Here is a 20,277-nt window from a genome sequence, read left to right on the forward strand (position 1 = left end):
ATGATGGACATACTTGGTGCTATACTTGTTGTTAAAGTTCGCTCACCTATTGGATGTGAAAGGAACGACGGAAATAAGCAGTCAAGGGGTTGCAGACCTAGTGACTGGGCTCTGGCGCTCGAGCAACAGAATGTCAAAATCCATGCGCTCAAGCAGGAGCTCGAGCAACAGTCACTCTGCGTATGCGGATCCTACTCGTTTTAGGATCATTTTTCATTGAATTTTGAGGAGTTTTAGGTTTCCTATTCCGTATATGATTTTACTACCTATAAATAGGCATGTTAGTGCTAGGGTTTTTAAAGGGCATCAAATTGAATTTGGGCAAGGGTGAGAGAAAAGAGAGCTAGGGTTTCTTGTGAGAGCTAAGGGGATTCTTCATTGTAATCAAAGTTGTTATTGTATACTAGTGAATTTCTCGAGTGGGTCACCGAGAGGGCATAGGCACAACGCCGAACCTCTATAAATTCTTGTGTTCTCTATGTGTTTGCTTTACCTTGTGGGAGTGTGTTTGCTTTGTTCTTGTGTGGATTGTGTGTGTGCCTACTGGTTGTGTAGTACATCAACGACAAGGTCTCAAAGTGTTTTCGCACAATTTTTGTTTCACAAGTGTGGTCCAAAATGAATCATTGGGGAAAAAAAAGATAGTTAAAATGGGATCCCGAGCCTCTACATTTACACACATTTGTCTTCATCTGAACCATCACAAAAATTCAATGGTTAAAGCTCAAGCCACATAAGCTACATTAATTTTAAATTATTATTCTTTTTTAAATTAATGGCTAACTTTGTTCCGTTAGCCCTTTTACCAATACTTTGGCTCCCGATGCATTTTTTTTCACCTTCCAAAAAATTGATTTCAATTCATTTGTGAGTCTTTTCGGAGCATCATTTGTCTCTGTGTAGAGCAACCGAAGAACCATATCGCCCATCAAAATTAGCTTGGATAAGAGAGGGAAATGGAGAAAATAGAGATAAAAAGAGGCGATTTAGAAATCCTTGAAGAATCTTTTGGACTGAGGTGGATCCACAATTCAAGTCCATCACTTCTCAATCAACAACAAATTAATCGTTCATTCATCATTCCCTGATCTCCTTATTTCTCTGTCTTTAAAATAAGGGTTAATTGGTGATTTGCCCCATAAACTTGTACCTAACTTTCGATTTAACCCCTTATCCTTTATTTTATTTTATAGAAAATTAAAGATATGAACTCTTTTTTTGATAGTTTCCCCCTTACCATCTAAATCATCAAAATGTCATCCAATTTTCTGTTAATTCATTAAAAAAAAAAAAAAAAAAAAAAAAACCTATCCCTATTTCTCTTCTGCCTCAATATTTTTGAACTATAGAAGTTGAAACCCTCATTGCTTACAGCAAAAACAATCAGAAAGCAAAATAAATAAAACTGGGATTTGTGTAATTGAGATTTTATTATTACTTATCCTCTTTGTTTACACCCAAAATAAACAGTCAATAAGAGCAAGACACGTGGAGGAAATGATGCTTGGTCAGGGGCGCCCTCGGCACTCTACCTACCGATCTCCCCATTAGGGCAACGCCCTCTCCTGGGACACGTGGCACGCTCCCAAGCAACGCCCACAGTCCCACATCGAAGTAATCAACAAAATGCACACCTCCCAAGGCCTATAAAAGGAGGCCGACTATCCCAAAATAGAGGTAATCAGAACTTACGGCATACAAGCCTATTGATCTGTCAGTTAAACTTTCTATTCCCGAACTTACTTAAGCATCGGAGAGCCTTAGGCCGGTACCACACCGGTGCCCTAGGTCTTACCGTGCGTTTGCTCATATTGCAGATCACGTTGACTACCAAGGCCTTAAGGATACCGAGGGCATAAAATTACTAAGTTGACCCTCAAAGTCAGAGAACCACTTTTTGGCGTCAACACTCTTGTTTTTCACCTCAACCAAACATAAATGTCTTGAGATATGAAACATTCAGAACAAGAAAAGAATAATCACTTTTTCATTGATGACTTTTGAGAAAGAGAAGAAATTAGATATCTGTTGCGTTTTTTGTTCCTTGAGCTTAGCTGAGAGAGAAGACGGAGGGGAAAGATGAAATCTCAGAGTTGGGACATAGATCTGGGTTTTTATGAGTTTTATGGCAATGGTTGAAATTTGGGAGGTGGGAAATGTTTCCTTCAACACGTCAAGTTTATATTTTAGGTTTTCATAATTAGGAGTTGACGACAGCCCTTGGTTGAATTCATCCCAGAGCTTTTCAAGCTTTTCTTTTAGAGCTGGATGCATGAGTTGGTTTTGTGCATCTACTTTTAAAAATTCCTCGTGCAATGTCGCAAACATGTCTTTCAAGCCAAAGGCTTTAACTGCCTTCGAAATTCAGTATCCAACTCTTTTCTCAGTTTTTCTATCGTCTCAGTCAGAGGTAACAATGGAGGTTCATTAGAGGATTTGTGGGAGAGAGAGAGAGAGAGGAAGAGAAGGAGAGAGTGGGCCGGAGAGGGGTGATCTCTGGGGGTTAAGTCGAGAGAGAGAGAGGTGGCAGGTGGCCTTTTTAAAAAAAACTTTATTTCTATCATTATTATTTCAAATTTTAAATTATTTTATTTTATTTTAATATAGAAATGACCAATTTGCCTTCAAATTTAATGGCAAATTGAATGAAATGTTGAGGATTTAGACGGCAAGGGGTAAATTGGCGGAAAAAAAAGTTCATATCCTTAATTTTCTATTAAAAAAAAAGGATAGGGGATAAATCGAAAGTTAGATATAAGTTTAGGGGGCAAATCACTAGTTAACCCTTAAAATAACACTAAAACGAAGTTAGCTGATATGGCATGTGTTAGTACGAAAATCGTATTGGCATTTCCTAGACCTTAGCATAGGTTGAAAATTAGTTTGTCAAGAATTGTTACTGGATGTTTTGGCACAACTCATTCAACCACATATTCCGAGGAGTGACTTGACCATATGAGAAACTTGACAACAGGTAAATCATGACATAATCATGCATTCATTATAGGATTCTTAGTTGGAGTTATTTTCACTCAAGCACTTTTATGTTAGTTATATTTTTAATATGATTAGATTTTATCTTTTGAGATTACTTTCCTAGTTGGACTCTATTTTGATTTAAGTTAAAATATTATGTTTTAATGATCTTGGACTTGGAAAGTATGTTTTAATTAATATCCTATTTGGTTTGGTTGCTTACATCTTGATGTACATTGTTTCATTGGATAAACAATTGATTGGACTGCAAATGATAAGCTGACGAAACCATATAGGATTCTATCAAATTGAATGGATGGCAAGATATTGAGTGGTAGTTGTGGGCCTTCACGCGCAAGGTGGAGAATGAGTTTTGTTATTACAATTTCTATCCCTAATCTATATTTGTTAATACTTTGTTTCACTGAATTTTGAACCAATTAGAATGTTACCTTGCATTTTACAAATCTAATTGCACTTCATTGAAATAAAGGCTAATTCAATTGATTTCTCTAATTGGTAGCTCTTTCTTGTACAGCAGCCCAAGGAGATAAAAGAAATGAAGCCCAAACTCCAGTCCATTTTCGGCAGTCAGCTTGCAATGCCCAAAACATACACTTGCACTACTCAGATGGGAATACGTTCGTCATGAAAGTTGTTCCAATGGGTGTCTATTATAACATATCCAAATTTGAGCCCCATTGGATACATATTGAAACCTGTGGCCATCCTACACCAAGCCTGGTTCAGAAGATTCGTTTTTCCAGCAACACATGTGCAGCAGCAAAAGAACTTTATTAGCCAGCAACAAAGGCTAGCAGCACATGGGTTGGCAGCAAATAAAGAGCCAGACCTCCATGCTAAAAGAATAATGGGCAGCACCATAGTGGCGGACCCAAGAATTTTTCAGAGAAGGGGCAATATTCGATTGAAGATTACTAGTACTGTTTCATAACTTTATAATTAAAAAATTATAGAGAGAGCCACATAAAAAAAAATTATTATAAAAAAACATATTATAAAAAAAAATTAGAAATAAAAAACCAGAAGAAAAAAATATCAAAAGGAAAAAAAAAAAAAAAAAAAAAACAGACCTTGCGATTGCAATTTGGGTCTATTGACTTCTTCAATTCAATTTAAATGGAGTAAATGTGGACTCTCTTTATATTAAATTATTAATAATATTAGTTGTACTTTGGCAGTGGGTTCCTATCCGTAGGCTTTATCCCTATTTTTTTTTCATTGCCCTGGTCCAAAACGACGTCGTTTTGGCCAGGGACTTTTTAAAAAAAAGCACGCGGGCTGTGCTGCGCGCAAGAGCCCAACAACACAGCATCACAGCAAAGAGAAAGCAGTTTCACAGAGGCATTTCCTCGAGCAGATTGTGGGCACTTCCATGGCAGAGCTGAGGGGCAAATTCCACAACCTCCAAAGCTCTTTCCGGCGAGGGGAGGTGCATATGCACCTCCTTGCGCCTCTGTAGGTCCGCCTCTGGCACCATGCGTGTAGCTGCCAACATGTGAAGATGATGATTATGTTGATGCTTTAGTTGCTTTCCTTCCTCTATAAATAGAAGGTAATGCAAAGAGAATGAGTGTAGAATTGTAGAGCATATTTTAGTAGAATAGAGTGCAGATTTTTGTGCAATTCTTAGGCACCAAAGGAAGAGGAAAAATGGCAATATAATTGGAGAGAACCTTGGGGAGCCATGAGGCAAGGAACCAAGGGGTTGATGATGCAATTTTTCCTTCTCCTCTTTGTTCTTAATTCTTATCTTGTATTGTTATTTTATTTATGTCTAGTTAAACTTTGTTAATGATGAAATACCATTATGAAATGAAGTTCTAGTTCTTAACTTTCAATGCCCAACTATTATATTCTTCAATGTTTATAATTTCACCTTCACATGATTAATAGGTTAATTTTCTTTTCACCACTTCTATTATGTATTTGTGGTAGTTAGGAATACAAGTTAATCTATTAATGCATCCTTGGTTTTGTATTACTAATATACAATTTTCTTTGATCCTTTGTAGTTAAACAATATTTTTCACATAGGATGGCTTAGAATTTGTAATTATGAAGGGAAGGGGAATTTACATAAGATTCATAAAAATGCATGCTTAATTGATATATCTTGAGAAAGTAGTATATTGGTTTCTTGATTGCTACTCCGTGGGAATTGTTAGAGTTTATGGAATAATGGTATGGAATCTAAAACCTCAGTTTTTCCCAATTTTAGTTTATTTGCATTTTCAATTCTTTGCTTTATTTCATTTTCTTTTTCAACTTTGAATTAACTTGGGTTGGGTTTGTTTTCCATCTTTTTCACGCACTCCCTGTGGGTACGACCTCGCACTTACACACACTTATTCTACAAACGATTCGTGCGCTTGCGAGTTTTATAAATTTAAAACATGCACCTTCGGGTGGCCAACATTGAGCATATAGAATTCTTAAGAAAAAGCTGCTGTGCATTTATTTGAGATAAATCATCAAGTGTTCCATGTTTACTTGGTGATTTATCAAACACTTTCTTCATTCATATTGCATTCATATGCATGTCGGTGACTCATACGGTTGAGGGCATCAAGACCGTGGTGGCGGTTTTCCTCCGACAAGCTTGAAGCAATCGTGGCTAGTATTACGTTCAACATAAGGAGTGTCGAAGATCATTCCGTGACAGAAGTTGAGTTACGAAGAAGTCGGTAAACATTATCTCTATGTGTCTAGGATAAGTGTGTGAGTACTTCTTGTAATCATCATTCTATAGTGAATTTGTGTTGGACTGAGGACTCCCGTGGATTTTCCCTAGAGGTGGGGTTTTACCACGTAAAATAATTCTTTAAGTGTTCTTTTATTTTATGCTTAGCACGTTTCAAGATTGATAAGCCATATCAATCCTGCTATCGAAGGTTATTTTTATTTATTTGATTATAATCTTAAATTGGCCTATTCACCCTCCTCTAGGCATTTTTAGTCATCCTATAGGTATTTTCAAATGGTATCAGAGTCGGTCGCTAGACAGACTTAGCGAGATCCGGAATATTATAGGATGGATCGTGCTACATTGAGACGATTCAAGAGTTTCCTTAAGAATTCAAATTTTAAGGATCGAGACTCACGAAACAACTCAAGTATGAATATTGAGAAAATTAGAAATATTTATTATACTGATGTTGTTTCTAAATCTTGCAGGTCAAATGACAAGAAAAATTCAAAAGGAAAAATCAAATGCTTCAAATGTGGAGGTTATGGTCACATATCTTTTGAATGTGCTAACACTTTGAAGAAGCAAAATGATGGGAAGAACAAAGCATCAAATACAACTTGGAGTGATAGTGAATCAGAAACCGAGAATGATGAAAAGACGATTGCACTCATAACCACAGTTAGCTTGGATGAATCACATGAGGATGATGATTGTGAAGATATGGATGTTGAGTTTATCATGAACAAATATGATGATTTGTTGGCTGCTTCTCAGAAACTCAGCAAACAAAATGAAGAGCTCGTAAAATCCATTGCCGTGCTGAAACTGGAAAATTGCAGGATTGCAGAGGAGTTTCAATCCCCTGATGCAGATTCCCAAAAGGTAAGTGCAGGTATGAACGAAAAATTGATGTTTTTGCAAAAAAAAAATTGACTGATCAGAACAAATTAATTGCATCTCTAACTTCTGACAACAAAGCCCTTGAACTTGAACTTAAAAATTCAAAAGAAAGGATTGTTTCTTTAACCATTGGTGCAGAAAAAATTGACAAGATGATTAGCATGGGAAGAAGAGATGGTGACAAACGAGGCTTGGGATTTGAACCAAGAAACAAGTCTTCTGCTGTGTCTAAAACAAAGTTTGTCAAATCCTCTTCACCTATTGAACCTTCTGCAGCACATGAAGTCAAGAAATTCATTCCAATTTGTCACTTTTGTGGAACTCATGGGCACATAAGACCAAGATGCAATAAGCTTCGAAACGAATTTGTTTGTTTAAATTCTCATGTCATGGGTGGAAAAGTAAGTATCCAACATAAGATTTCAAATCTTATGAAAGAGGTAAGCCGTTTATCCAAGCTATCTTCTTTTCATTGTTTGCCGTCAACTAAGACAAAGATAGTTTGGAGGAAAAAGGAAAATCATAATTGTATGTTTGCCTATACTAATGTTGTGCATGAACCTGCTGTTTTAGAGAATTTGGATGTTAAATGTCTTGTTGCAAAAACTTTAGATAATCATCAATTTGACACTCTTAGACAATATTTAGGTATCTGCGCTCTAGATTAATTCGAAGTCTACTACATGCCAAAGCCTCTTCTATGTTTAACAATATTTATATTACTGTCTGTTTTTATAAATCTGTCCAGCTTGTGCAAGGATTGTTAGGTCGTATCAATCCTATAGCTGTTTGAACGTATTTGATGATCTTAGATTGGGCTTTGGTACTGCACTATATTGAGAACACACACTCACAGCTTCTCCTGAAGGTTTCCATTGTCTTGGTGCATGATAAACTTCATTAAATGATCTATCCATCTTTTTTTTTTTATTGCACACCACACTCATTTCCTTGAAGTCCCTTGAATATCTCCTCTCATGCACTTGCCTTCCTTGGATTGTCATAACACTGATGTGTGTAAGTTCTTGATTTGTGTATAAAAAAAATAAAAAAAATAGTGACTTCTCATTGCTTAGTAATCGGGCCTCTTGTCTAATCAACGTCGAGGTTCGAGTCAACAGGTTGTGATGGTTGCTATTCTTCCTTATCTTTGGAGCCTTCATGATTTGGATCAGTATTTCCCCAGGGGTGCTTCATCACCCAGTTGCTTTCAGTCTTCTGACGTGAGCACACTGATTGACCATCCGCTACGTGGATCATGTCGAAAGCTAAATAAAGTGAGCCACCAAATTCGTAAAGAAAAAAAAAACTCAAGTACAATTCCAGTCTCAAAATAAATTGATCTTCACATACTTACTACGCACTCAGTGTATGTGCCATCTTCAGTGGGATCAGTCTTGGGTGTACATATTCTTTGTGCTTAATTGAACAGAGTTCACTTCACACCTTTGCTTCTTGATGGTAGACTCATTTGGTACTTTTTATCTTTTCCCATAACTGTGGTATGCCTCCTTTTTCCTCTGTGAGTTTGTGTGTCTCGTGTGGTGTTTTGCTTTTGTCCCTGCCATGCTTTGCTTCACATGCGTTTCAGACAGCGATAGGTCTGTTGCTACTTTCTCTTCTTGCTCACATGCTTGGCATGTTTATGAATGGAAAATAATTATATCTTGAAGAGAGCTTTGGGTCTGCATCTATAGTGTGTTTTCTGTCTTGACTGTTTTGAGTTTTATGGCTTGATTGTGTTGTTTTGGTTTTGTACTTTTTGTCTTGATTGCATGTTATGTTTTGATGCTTAAAAACTTCTCATTTTTTTTGTTTCAGATTCCTATTTTCTTTTCGTCATTTAAAAAAAAAATATATATATATATATATATATATATATATATATATATATAGAGTGCTGCTATTTCTACCTACTTGTCCTATTTTCACACCCACTTTATCTTCCCACCCACCATATAAATTTTAAAAAACACAATCCTATTTTTCCACCCACCAATATTCCTAAAATACCCTTTTAATTATTACCTCATTTCCTCTCTCCTTTATTCTCTTTACTCATGTCTTCTCTCTCTCTGACGGCCCACACATCTCTCTCTCATTTTTGCTGTATCTTATTTTCCATCTCTCTCTCTGTCTCTCATGTTTACTATACAAACTGAAACTGTTTTTTGCTGTAATTTTTATTTTTATTTTTGTAAATATGAATTCTGTGAATATAATCATATTTATGCTCTTAGCTTTCTACTATTGTAAATAAACTTTTTCTCCAAAGTTATCCAAGGACTAGAAATCTATTGAACTTTGCAATAAAAAAATATAAAACACCCATTCTTAACACATGGGAATGTCAAAGAGTACAGAGCCAAGTTCAATCATCATCAGATGCAATTGTTTCTCTAGTTATAACAGTAGACCTTGTAATATATATGAATTGTTGTATGCGAGTAATATATGGGGTGGCCCATTCTGTAGTCCATGGTTCCCAGTATCTGTCCCAGTTTGTTGCTATAGGAGGAATTGGATGACTTGGCTTCAAGAATACCTGCACAAAGGTGTAAATATATATAAGGACATATGTATGAAATAAACAACTTATATTTAGATTATAAAATACCTGCACAAAATGACGATTGGAAAATTAAAATACCCTTTTGCTTCTTCATCCTTCCTTCACCTCTCAGCTCTCTCTGCGTCAAAGGGTCCAGAGCTATTTATCTCGCTCGCCCTTCTTAAATCCACATTCTTGCCAAAACCAATTTGGCTAAGGATTTTTTAAGGCATGAGAAGGTGAAGAAATTGTTTAAGTATTGACCTAACAATAAGGTGGGTAAAGAGCCCAAATCGTAGAATTGTTGATTCATCCCCAAGTTTTCAAATTTTTAATTTGTTTAAGAAAAAAAAATCAGAGTCCAAGAAATACTCATCTCCCAATGCTTTAAGTAATCCTAAAGATCTTAGAAATTCTGTTCAAATAGGATTACCTTACCTTTTCGCCAAAATCATTCTCTTCAACATCCATTCTCTTATTGTTTTCTTCTTCATAAACAATTTGATTGAATGAATAGAGTTCTGAGCACTAAAAAGCCTTCTTCACCTTCTCATGAGCAAGGAGTCGTATTCTTGTGTTTTTTTCCTTTCTGTCAAACGATAGGGTTACGTACTTGAGAAGTCTACGTCTTTTTCTTTTTTCTTTTTTTCTCTTTCTTTTTCCTTAAGTCCTTTTAAGTCATTTTACAATAGGGTTAAATTTGTCTTTAAAAGTTTAAAGATAAGGTGGGTGGGAAAATAGGACAAGTGGGTGGAAATAGCCGCACTCTATATATATATATATGAATTTTTGTGTTTTCAAACATAGTGTCATTTTATACTTCTCGTTTAATTGTGTAGCTAGGCTTTACTTCATGTTACTAAGATGGACACATGATAAATTGATCTGAGAATTGCAGTGTCATTATCAATCATGTCAGTTGCAGATCTGTGGCACAGCATGCTCACAAGAACATTTCTTTGAAACTATGTATGACACAAGCCTGCTTTTTTACCATTGGATTATTGTGATAGTTCAAATTAAACTAAATGCATGTAAATGCAAAGACTCGTGATCCATGAAAATGAATCATGCGCAAATTGTACTGGCATTAACGCCATTCATGAAAGTTGAAACAACCAAGCAAAAGGAAGTCTCATCATTTCGAAAACCACATCCAAACATGATTGTATGTCGAAGATGATCATTAATTCCCAGTAGCAAAAGCAAAACCACATAATCAGAAAACATTAGGTACCAGCACACTCACAAGAGGGCGGGTCCCACTGCTCTATGCAACAGCCCTACACAACAATTTCTCCTACCCAATACTCTCTCCAATTTTAGACTCCAGCGCCGTACCACGTCGCAGTCACAATGTCACGGCCTCACAGGAGGAGAGCAAGGTGGGGGTGGGACCACTGAAATAGTTAAAAGGAGCCCGTGACTCCCTCTAGTCTTATCTTTGATTAACTTTTTGTCTGAATGTCCGTGCCATGCCATGAAACCTTTTCCTCAACTTTTAAGTTTCGCATGCAGCTAATCTTTTAATTTTTGGTTTACATATAATAAAAGGGTTAATTACATTTTTTGTTATTAGAATTTATCTCAAAATCAAATTTGGTCACCGTAATTTAATTTTTCCGATTTCATCATTGTAGTTGCAATAGTTAACAAATTTAGTCTCATGTCTCAATTCTGTTAATTTGCTTAATTAAAAAATATTTAATTTGGAGTTAAAAATAATTAACTTAAATATAAAAAAACATAAAAAATTAAAAATGTAACAACAATTAAAAACCCCCAACCCACACCATTAATCCCGACCAGACCCCCAGCCGTCACGAACCCCCAACCCAAACCCAGCATCTCCGCCGCCCCATCCTTCTTCTTCCTCCTCCCTCTTCTTCTTTTCCACCATCCCCACCTTCGTTCCCTACACCCATTTCTCATTCAGACCCCTACACTCATCCCTATTTTACTTTTTGAATTTTTGTTTCTTTTCCCAATTTCACAGTGTAGATCATAGATCAATTAGATATACACAGATTTTGAATTTCTTTGTTCAACAAAATCCTCTGTTCATAGCTCAATCAAAGCCATTTTTTATTTTTGTCAAAATTTCGATTTTTTTGTAGCTCAACTGTGGCCCATTTCTCTCAATTTCTGATATGGACGAGTTTGGTGTCTTAACCGAACAATATGGGTTGAAGCCCCAAGGAAAATCGGCTCCAATGGCAGCATCCAAACGATCCACAAGCACCAACGACACCCAAGCCTGGAGTTCAAACAAAGGGAAATCGGGGGGATGGGGTCTGGGTTGTTGGATTCACTGGGGGTTCTATGGATGATTATTTTTTGGGCTTAATATCTCAAAACGTCTCTAGGGTTTACGAAACTATCAAATTGGATTCTTAATTATTTTTTATTATCATTCATGATTCTCAAGGTTAGTATGTGTGATCACAGATAGTCTTTGCTGTTAGTTTCCGTAAAAAACGCCGTTAGTTTGCTGACGTGGCATATATATATATATATATCACAAAACATCTTTGAGGTTCACACACATATCACAAATGGTCCCTGTGAAATTTTTTAATTTAAAATTCATAAAATTTTTGTTTTCTTTTTTAAATGTTATGAATTTTAAATGCACGTGACATATATTATTGAAGATGTGAGCTCCACATATATATCACATCAACAAACTAATGAAGTTTTTTTCAAAATAATTTAAAATTCATAAAACTTAAAAATGAAAAAACCAAGAGTTTAGGGTTCATAAATGGTCCTCAAGGTTAAAATCTTCTATAAATGGTTTTTTCATTTTTAAATTTTATAAATTTTAAATTATTTTTTAAAACTTCATTAATTTGTTGATGTGGCATATATGTAGAGCTTACACCTTCAAAAATATAGTTTCACATGTATTTAAAATACAATATATATATTTAAAATTTTTTAAAAGAAAACCAAAATTTAATGAATTTTAAATTAACAAATTAAATTTTTTTGCATGGACTATTTGTGATAGGTGCGTGAACTTGAGTGATGTTTTGTGATATATATATACCACATCAGCAAACTAATGAAGTTTTTGACAGAACCTAACCGCATGAACCATTTGTGATCACACATACTAATATGGAGGACCACAAATGACAAAAAAAAACATTAAGGATGCAATTTGATAATTTCGTAAACCTGAAGGACGTTTTGTGATATTAAGTTTTTTTTTTTTTTCTCTTTTCTGTAGTTGCTGGGGTTTTGGGTTCTGACGATGATTTTTTTGTTTTCTCTTTTTTGTAGTTGTCGGCTAGGGTGGGGGCAGGTGGTGGTCATGGGAATGGGGGGAAGAAGAAATCGATGAGGGAGAGGATGAGCGTAGAGGAGAGGAGGAGAAGAAATTGGTGGGGGAGAGGAAAGAGAAAGAGAGAGTTTTATTTTTAATTTTTTTTTTTGTTTTTAATATTTTATTTATATTTTAATCAATTTAAAATTAAAAAAAGAAAATGTGAGATCACTTGTGCCACAGACAATTAACAGAGAGATCTGACAGAAACTCTAACGGCATAATCATATTATAATAAATTTAAAAGATCGGGGTATGTGATTGTAAAAATTGAAAATATATGAACTAATCTATATATATAAAGCAAAAGACAGAGAATGGTGAAACATTCAAAATACCAGAAAATGCCCCTGGTTAATGCAAACATTAAGAATTAAAATTATTAATTAAATGAGGATAATATGGTAAATTCACACTTTTTCATATTAAAAAAATTTTAAAATTAAAAGAAAAATTAGATAATGGATTCTCTTTTTATGGGACACAACTACCCATTATCGTTTTTAATTCTAAAATAAATTTAAATTTTTTTTAAAAAAGCCTCTCACAAGTGCGGAAGCACGTGCAGACAGGCTAGTATATCTTAAGTGTGTAACAACATGGTACTAAATTGTAATTAACGCTTTTATTTATTAGATAACAAATAAGAATTTACTAATATTTTTATGTCAAAGACTAGTAGCTAGAAAAGAAAAAAGAAAAGAGAAAAAGAGAAAAAAGCGCACCTTCATCCGATGTAAGTTGTAACGTTAACTTCTCTCTCTGTGTGAAATTGTGAAAGTGATTAACTTCACTCTGGAACACAATCTCTCTGCAATGGCTGTAAATGCCTCCGACGAGGTAAATCCCTTCACTTTATCTTCTATTTTCCAAATGAATAATCTCATTTCTCTTCTGCATTGCGAAGCTTACACTGTCTTTGAGTTTACGGACTCTTAAATTTGAAGTTTTGCTCACTACATATGCTCTTCCTGTCCAATCGACTTGCTTCTAGGTTCAACTTCAACTGTACGTTTTTTTTCTTACTAAGAAATTTAACTTCGAAGGTGGTAAAAAATTGGTATTTTCAACTAATAATCTCGCTAGAATTTTAGATGCACTACAAAATCAAGCGCATAATTCTAAGCCTTTCTAATTTGTCATCACCCAGCAGAATCTGGTATCTGTTGGGTTCATGAATACTAGCTCACTCACTCTCAGTTTACTAACAACGGTTCAATTCAAGGCTGATTGGCTCTGAAATGAAGTGGGTTTCGTTGAAACTGCATTACAAGACTGATTTTCTGATGGGCTTCGTTGTAGGCATCGGTATCGAATAGGTTTAGAGATGTCCCCTTAACACTTTTTCTTTCTTCATGCGGATTGGTGGAGATTTTTATGTTGAGCTTTCATTCTTGGTCAAGACATAGCTAGCTGGTTGATAGAGACTTTTATTGTACTGTTGGTGGACTGATGGACAATGCTATTGTATTTTCTTCACTTCATTTAGTAAGTCGTTTTATTTTCAATGAAGGAGAAAAGAAATGTTAGTAGAACTAGAGTAGTCTTTACAAGTCATGGCGTTGATACCCCTTTCTAATCAAAGGTTGCTTACTGCTTTCCTAAATTTTTTTTGTTGTGCTTGAAATTCGGTTGTTCAACTTTTGAATTGCAAGTCAATGTCGTCTTTCTTTAGTATTAAGATTGTCTTATATTATTTTTAGGTACCTAACCTATCAATAAATTCAGGAAAAAGTCTCCTAGCTATATTATTTTGAAGTTAAATGCTTGCATGCTGCCAAAATGACATGAGCACAAATATTGGATTCAGGTGCTTAATGTTGTATCCCTTGCATATTCAGTGAAAAGGAAGAATGTTTGACTACTATGGGCTCAATACCCTCAATTCTCAATAACCTTGTCTAAATTTCTCAACCCTTCAGTGGCCAGAGGGGAAAAAGGCAACCACCAAAAAAATAAAAACAAAAACTTATCTCCTTGTTTAGAATTTTTGGAATTCTCTTGGTTCTTTAAATCATCATATAGAAGCGGTCTTGTTCCAGTTTGTAGTTCCAATCAATACCATATGTTAAATGTTAAATTTTATTTTGAGGTACAGTTTTATGCATGCATGAATCTAACACATACATTACTGGCCGGGAAAACCTTACATCCAGGGAAGTGTGGATCAAAGTTGCAGCATACCTGTTAGCTGTTCAAATTTTAAATTGCTAAAGCAAACTATTGATGAAGTCGACCAGCATTGCTCTGTTGGTATATCTCTCTCTCTCTCTCTCTCTCTCTCTCTCTCTCTCTCTCTCTCTCTCTCTCCTCTGTGCTAAAGAAGAAAAGATAATTGTAGATAATTAGTTCATGTAAGCTCTGTTAGCTCCTTCAATATATATAATGGCATTTCATTCCAGATATTTTGTCTCTTCTTTTAGAGAAGGCTCCACTTCCAGCAAAGCTGAATGGTCCCTTTTACAGCTCACATGTAAGTTTCCACCTTCTAATATTTAATATTGTGCTGGAATAATTTTAGGCTTTTTTTTTTGGAAGTTCTGCTGTTTTGATTGCTAATTTAATGCTTAAACACGGAATACATACATAATTTCACACCTATATATACTAGTCCTTTCTAGTGGTATCCCGTTTTCTAAGAAGTAAACAGGATAGCATCGTTGGGTCCATCCCTGAATGTGGTCCAATGATCTGAACCATCTAAATTTTGGATCATTAATTAGGGAGCATCCAAGGAAAAAGTTAGTAACCGGTAAAAGTTTGATCATTTAACTATCATGTTCAGTGTTTATCTGGAACACATTGGGTGTCTATTTGTTTGATCATATTTAGATGACTTAATGGTTCCTGGTTTGGTTATTATTATTTTATTTTATTTTTGTTTTTTTGTAAGGGGTTCCTTGAATAGGGATTTAACAAATGGATGATTTGGATTATTAGACCACATTGAAGGCCTCCTTATAAGTTTTCTACATATACATATATTTGTGCGCATAAATACACCTACGGGTGTATGACTTTGTCTAATAATTTACATTAGAAATCGAAAATGTGTGTACAAGTTGACATTGAACTCGGTCTGGCTTTCATTTATTCAACAAAAGAGGATACATAGTGACTAATTGACGTTTTCATCTTACACCTGGATAGGACCTTTTGACTTAACTCACCTGGATACATTAATACAGTCATTTTTATTTATTTATGGATTCTCCATTGACCTTTCAGTTACTATTGGCTCCTACTGTAGACCCATTTTGGTTATCGTTGAGTCAAGGAGTCTGTTTAAGTAAAGTAAAGACTTTTCTGTTTCAAGTTCACAGCATTTTGAAGTTTTCTGTTGTGCAGGCCCCAGATGTCTTTAGCATTTCAATGTTGCCCGAAGAAGGCAACAGTTTACAATGTGCTTCAGTATTGGGCTATTTGAACTTTTTAAAAGTTTATAATTCATCTAAAAGTCAGATGTGCATGGATGCTCAGTCGACTTGCCAGAACGGCATTGATTCACAAGCAAACATGGCAGATTCTCATCCCCCATGCATCATTGAGATAGATCTTGAGAAGGGATGTATTCAAGCACCAGAATCTGAAGAGGAAGCTATCGAAAGTTTGAAACGTGAGGGTTTACTCACTGTAAGTTACAAGTGGTCATCTTTTAATTGTATATCCTTGATTTATCTAGAATAAACTGCAAACTAGAGATGTTCCAAAAATTTCTTTTCATCCATTAATTTCCATCACTTTCGACGTTTTCTGTTTTCAACTATTTCTAATTTTAATATCAGTGGGTTACAACACTTTCAGAGGGTGTTTCGCAGACAGGCAAGCCTAAAAGTAGGTGGGAAACTTATGCATCTTCTATTCAACCATGGCACTTCAAGAGGTGCGTAAGATTTGTTCTGTTTGTTTCTAAATTATTATGTTGTTTGAGTCATTATTTTTCCGTACAACTTTGCAACCAAAAAGAATATAATGATAATCCTGGTGATAAGTCATAACATACAGATTCTTGTACCGAGTTTCCATGTACCTTGTGAGGTGTGTAAGATTTAGCCCAACTGGAGCCATAATGACTTAGTAACAAGTCAATCCTGAGTGAACTTTAAACTATTCTCATTCTCCGTTTCAACGGCATTCTTCTACCTTTAAAAGCATTTGACCTGAACTTAAAGATAGAAAACCTAGAAGATCTGACCAGAAAAAAAGAAAGAAAAACTAGAAGGGGTCACCTGATGTTTAAAGTTTAAACCTTTATCAGGACTCTATGTTATCCCTTTTTTTATTATTTATGTTCTCTAAGGCCACAATATGTTGAATCTTCTGGGGTTTTCTGCTTAAGATGCATATTGCATAAATATAATAAATTTTTCTAGAAGCATTACTTTGAGGCTCTGTCACTTTTATCTAAGAGATGGATGACTTGTCCACAGAAGTCTCTCTCACTAATATTTTTACACTTTTCTACACAGTAAATGAGAAGTTGATTTGATTCTCATATTTTCAACAGATAACCCAGTGCCTGAGAAAGTTCATGAAACACCAAACAACCGGTGGAGAAGATGCAAACGCACTGCCTCATTTGATTCCAGAAAAGTCGTTTTCCTGTTTTCAATCTTGTAAGTAGTAAAATAAACAAGCTGCTACTAATATAATTTTTTTTACAATTGTGAAATCTTTCTTCCAGAATACTATGTATTTTATGTCATGATGAGACTTTAAACAAGAAATTGACTTGATCAGACAAATTGTGATTATCATGACAATGACATATAATGTTTTAGTTGGATTGATGTGAATTCTAAACTTTAATGTTTTACATACACACTTTCAGTAGAAATCGTTATATTCTCAAGTTAGTACTTGATTTGATCTGACACTTTGTAACTGTCATGAACAACAGTAGGATGGAGAACGGTGGCTTTTTAGCATAGGGTTTAATTGATGTGAATATTAAAGTTTTCAAATATTTCAAATTAAAATAGTTTGTTGAGTGCTCAGATTCCATTCTAAGTATCATGCTTAATGTTCAGGTCTTCATTCTTCAAACAAGGTATAGTGTGCAATCACTAAGTATCATAATGCAGCAACATTTAATCTAAACTACTGAATCTTATCATGACATAACTTAAGACTCTAATGATTCACCAACAATTAATCTCAGGTCTCGTAGAGTCATCTTATACAGTCATTGAGTATCAAGATTCAACATATTTGGTCTTAATTCTTTCTAAGTGTCATGTTTAGATTAATCTTAAAATTAATTTAAACCTATTTGACTAGTTATTGGTTTCTTTGGAAAATCAATTTGGGGTACTATTCTTTTTTTATTTTTTCAAGAATATCAATAATCTAGTAAGAAAGACGAACAAATGTACCAGAAAAACTTTTGGAAAACCAAAAAGAGAAGCCAAAGTATTCACCTTTGGCCTGAAGGTGGCTCAGCCCTTGAACACGATTACATCACCAGCTACATACACTGTCAAAACTTCATGTCCTTCATTTGGGAATTCTGCATAACCTGTTCAGTGTCTCTAGTTCTTTCTACCAAGTTTGGTGCCTAGAAAGCAGAAAGGGACAATATGGCAGCCAATTATGAAAAAGCTTGGCATCAGAAACAGGATGCTTACCACTAAAAATGTAAAGCTGAACCTGTGCCATTTATAATTCAGTGAGCAGGAGAATTGCTAGAAATAGAGGAAGATAAGGTTTTGTGAGTGAAGCCATTATAGTATGGTGAAGATTACTGGTCAATATTTGGTTGAAAGAGTCAATATACTGTGTTGTTTTTTTACCTCCTGTTTTTGTGCAGTGCGTCTGCTTTTGATGTTGAGCTTCAAATTTCAAAAATTGTGCAAAAGATGGGATGTAGGGACAAAACACGATTGCAGTTTTTCGGAATCTGAGAGATATGGGTAGTCAGTATCAGTAGGATGGTGTGGAAATTGCTAGTAAAAATTCATGGTCAACCAATTAAATTAGGGACAGTATATTACAGTGGGATTGTTGTGCAGCACACAATAAAATCCAGAATACTAGTACCAGCTTCCCGATTTACCTAAAATTTTAGCTACAGAAAATCTGATTCTTCTGGGGCAAGTGCTCGCTAATTGGTGCTCTCTGTGTAAGGCACCAACAGATTCTGTGGCCCTTCTCTTGTCTACTGTCCTATACCTGGACTTATGGACCTTCATCTTTTGCATGACAGTAGTTGGGTGTTCTAGCTCTAATAGTGATGTGGTTTGGAATGGGCCTGTTGCCTGCGTGAAGAGGCAGTACAAAGACTAGTGGAAAGTTTTCCCTCTTTGCATCTTTTGGTGCTTGCTATTTAAGTGGAATAGCAGAGCTTCTTTAACTTGTTTCTTTTTTCGGTCAGGTTCTGTTCTTTCCTTTGGTCTATAATCTTTTGCATTCAGCTTTGTGTTGGCTGTCACCTTTTCTTTGGCTTGGTACTAAGTAGGTTAGTTACCACAGAACAAAAAAAGAAGCAAAACATCAGGACATTAGATGTGAACTAGAATGGGAAACTGCAGAAAGTTATGGAAAAGAGGTAGGTTGCAAAGGAAGACGTGCATAAAGTATGGTAATCACATGATACATCTACAGTAGTTGAGATGATGTTCATTTTAGTCTAATGCTTCATCTTCGTACTTGACACTTGAGGATATTAGTACTTTGTAACAAGATTTAGTCATTCCATGTATTTTTAAGTTTGGTTGAGTCATGCAGAACTTGGCATTCTTGTTTGATATTTTTAATGTGTTTGGTTTTCTACTGCTTTACTACTAGTGTACAAATTGTGCTTTGTGGTCTGGAAACTAGATCACCCTTTCCACAAATGGCAATTGCTTTATTTTCGTTCCAAAACAAGTAAACAAACCTGAATTCCAATGGTTAAAGAAAGGTGTGCTTCATTTTTAAGGGTCATGATGCTTTTGTTGAAACTGCTTGTACAGATACTGATATGCCTACATTTATGGTCGTAATATATGCTGTAAACCCAGGAAATTCGGTTTTCCTTTTCTTCTCCATCGTTTTTCTATGAATGACAATCATCAATTTCTGTTTTCCAGGTCAAGTTTGGGGACATTGGTTTTGATATATCTGACATTGAGAGTTCGGCAGAGTGCAGATGGTTTCATTCATGTCTAATTCGCTGCCACCTCATTCATGCTTCAAATGACTTAGTTGCTGTTGTGTCTTGAGGGCTACTTCTGAATTAACCTTCTTTGTAATGTAAATATTTGGCCTTTTCTGGTGTCTTCTGTATATGGGTAATTAGATTGTGGTGTTGTAGTAATGCTATGTGGTTTGCAGCTATTGAAAGCTGACAGCATACTTTTTAATTTGAATAATCTCCCATCTTGTTTGGCGTTCAAACCGAAAAAAGTACATTAATGGGTTTCTGAAAGAAAAATCTTTGGATTTCTTGAAAGTAAAAACAAAAAAATCTTTGATTTCGAAAAATGGTTGTTGTAGTCCCTTCACCCCACTTTCGTTAGCGGTGTTGGTCCTCCGTTATAATTTATGTTCAATTTAGGGGTAACATGGTCATTTCAACTCCAACCCCATCACTCACACTAGTTCAACCATTCCCACTCCCGTTACCACCCGGCAGCTTTGTCCCAATTTCTAAATCCAAACAACAAAGGCAATGACAGAAAAAATAAAAAGACAGACCGCGTTTGGTATCCTATCTAAGTAGGGAACTCAAAAATTTTAATTTTTCTTAAAAATAAGGAGTTCTAAAATTCATTTTTAAGTTTCAAAACTTGTTTGGAATAAAACTTGAAAACTGTTTATAAATCT

General features: G+C 35.3%; 1 protein-coding gene across 4 annotated transcripts; it reads left to right on the forward strand.

Annotated features, from left to right (window-relative positions):
- The first annotated feature begins 13,156 nt into the window (after positions 1-13,156).
- Positions 13,157-19,833, forward strand: LOC110772432 (adenine deaminase). Of its 4 annotated transcripts, none has more exons than XM_021976866.2 (7): positions 13,157-13,311; positions 14,628-14,724; positions 14,874-14,944; positions 15,820-16,104; positions 16,276-16,354; positions 16,979-17,087; positions 19,542-19,833. In XM_021976866.2, exons 1-7 carry the CDS (start codon positions 13,288-13,290, stop codon positions 19,618-19,620), a joined length of 744 nt encoding a protein of 247 aa, XP_021832558.2. In that variant the 5' UTR covers positions 13,157-13,287; the 3' UTR covers positions 19,621-19,833. The 4 variants fall into 4 exon arrangements, with proteins under 4 accessions (XP_021832558.2, XP_021832559.2, XP_088110166.1 ...); XM_021976867.2 differs by having other exon boundaries at positions 14,895-14,944; XM_088254040.1 differs by lacking the exon at positions 13,157-13,311 and adding an exon at positions 13,580-13,959.
- Positions 19,834-20,277: the final 444 nt, after the last annotated feature.

The sequence above is a fragment of the Prunus avium genome, chromosome 6, assembly GCF_965620075.1.
Source record: "Prunus avium chromosome 6, drPruAviu1.hap1.1, whole genome shotgun sequence".
Classification (NCBI taxonomy): Eukaryota; Viridiplantae; Streptophyta; class Magnoliopsida; order Rosales; family Rosaceae; genus Prunus; species Prunus avium.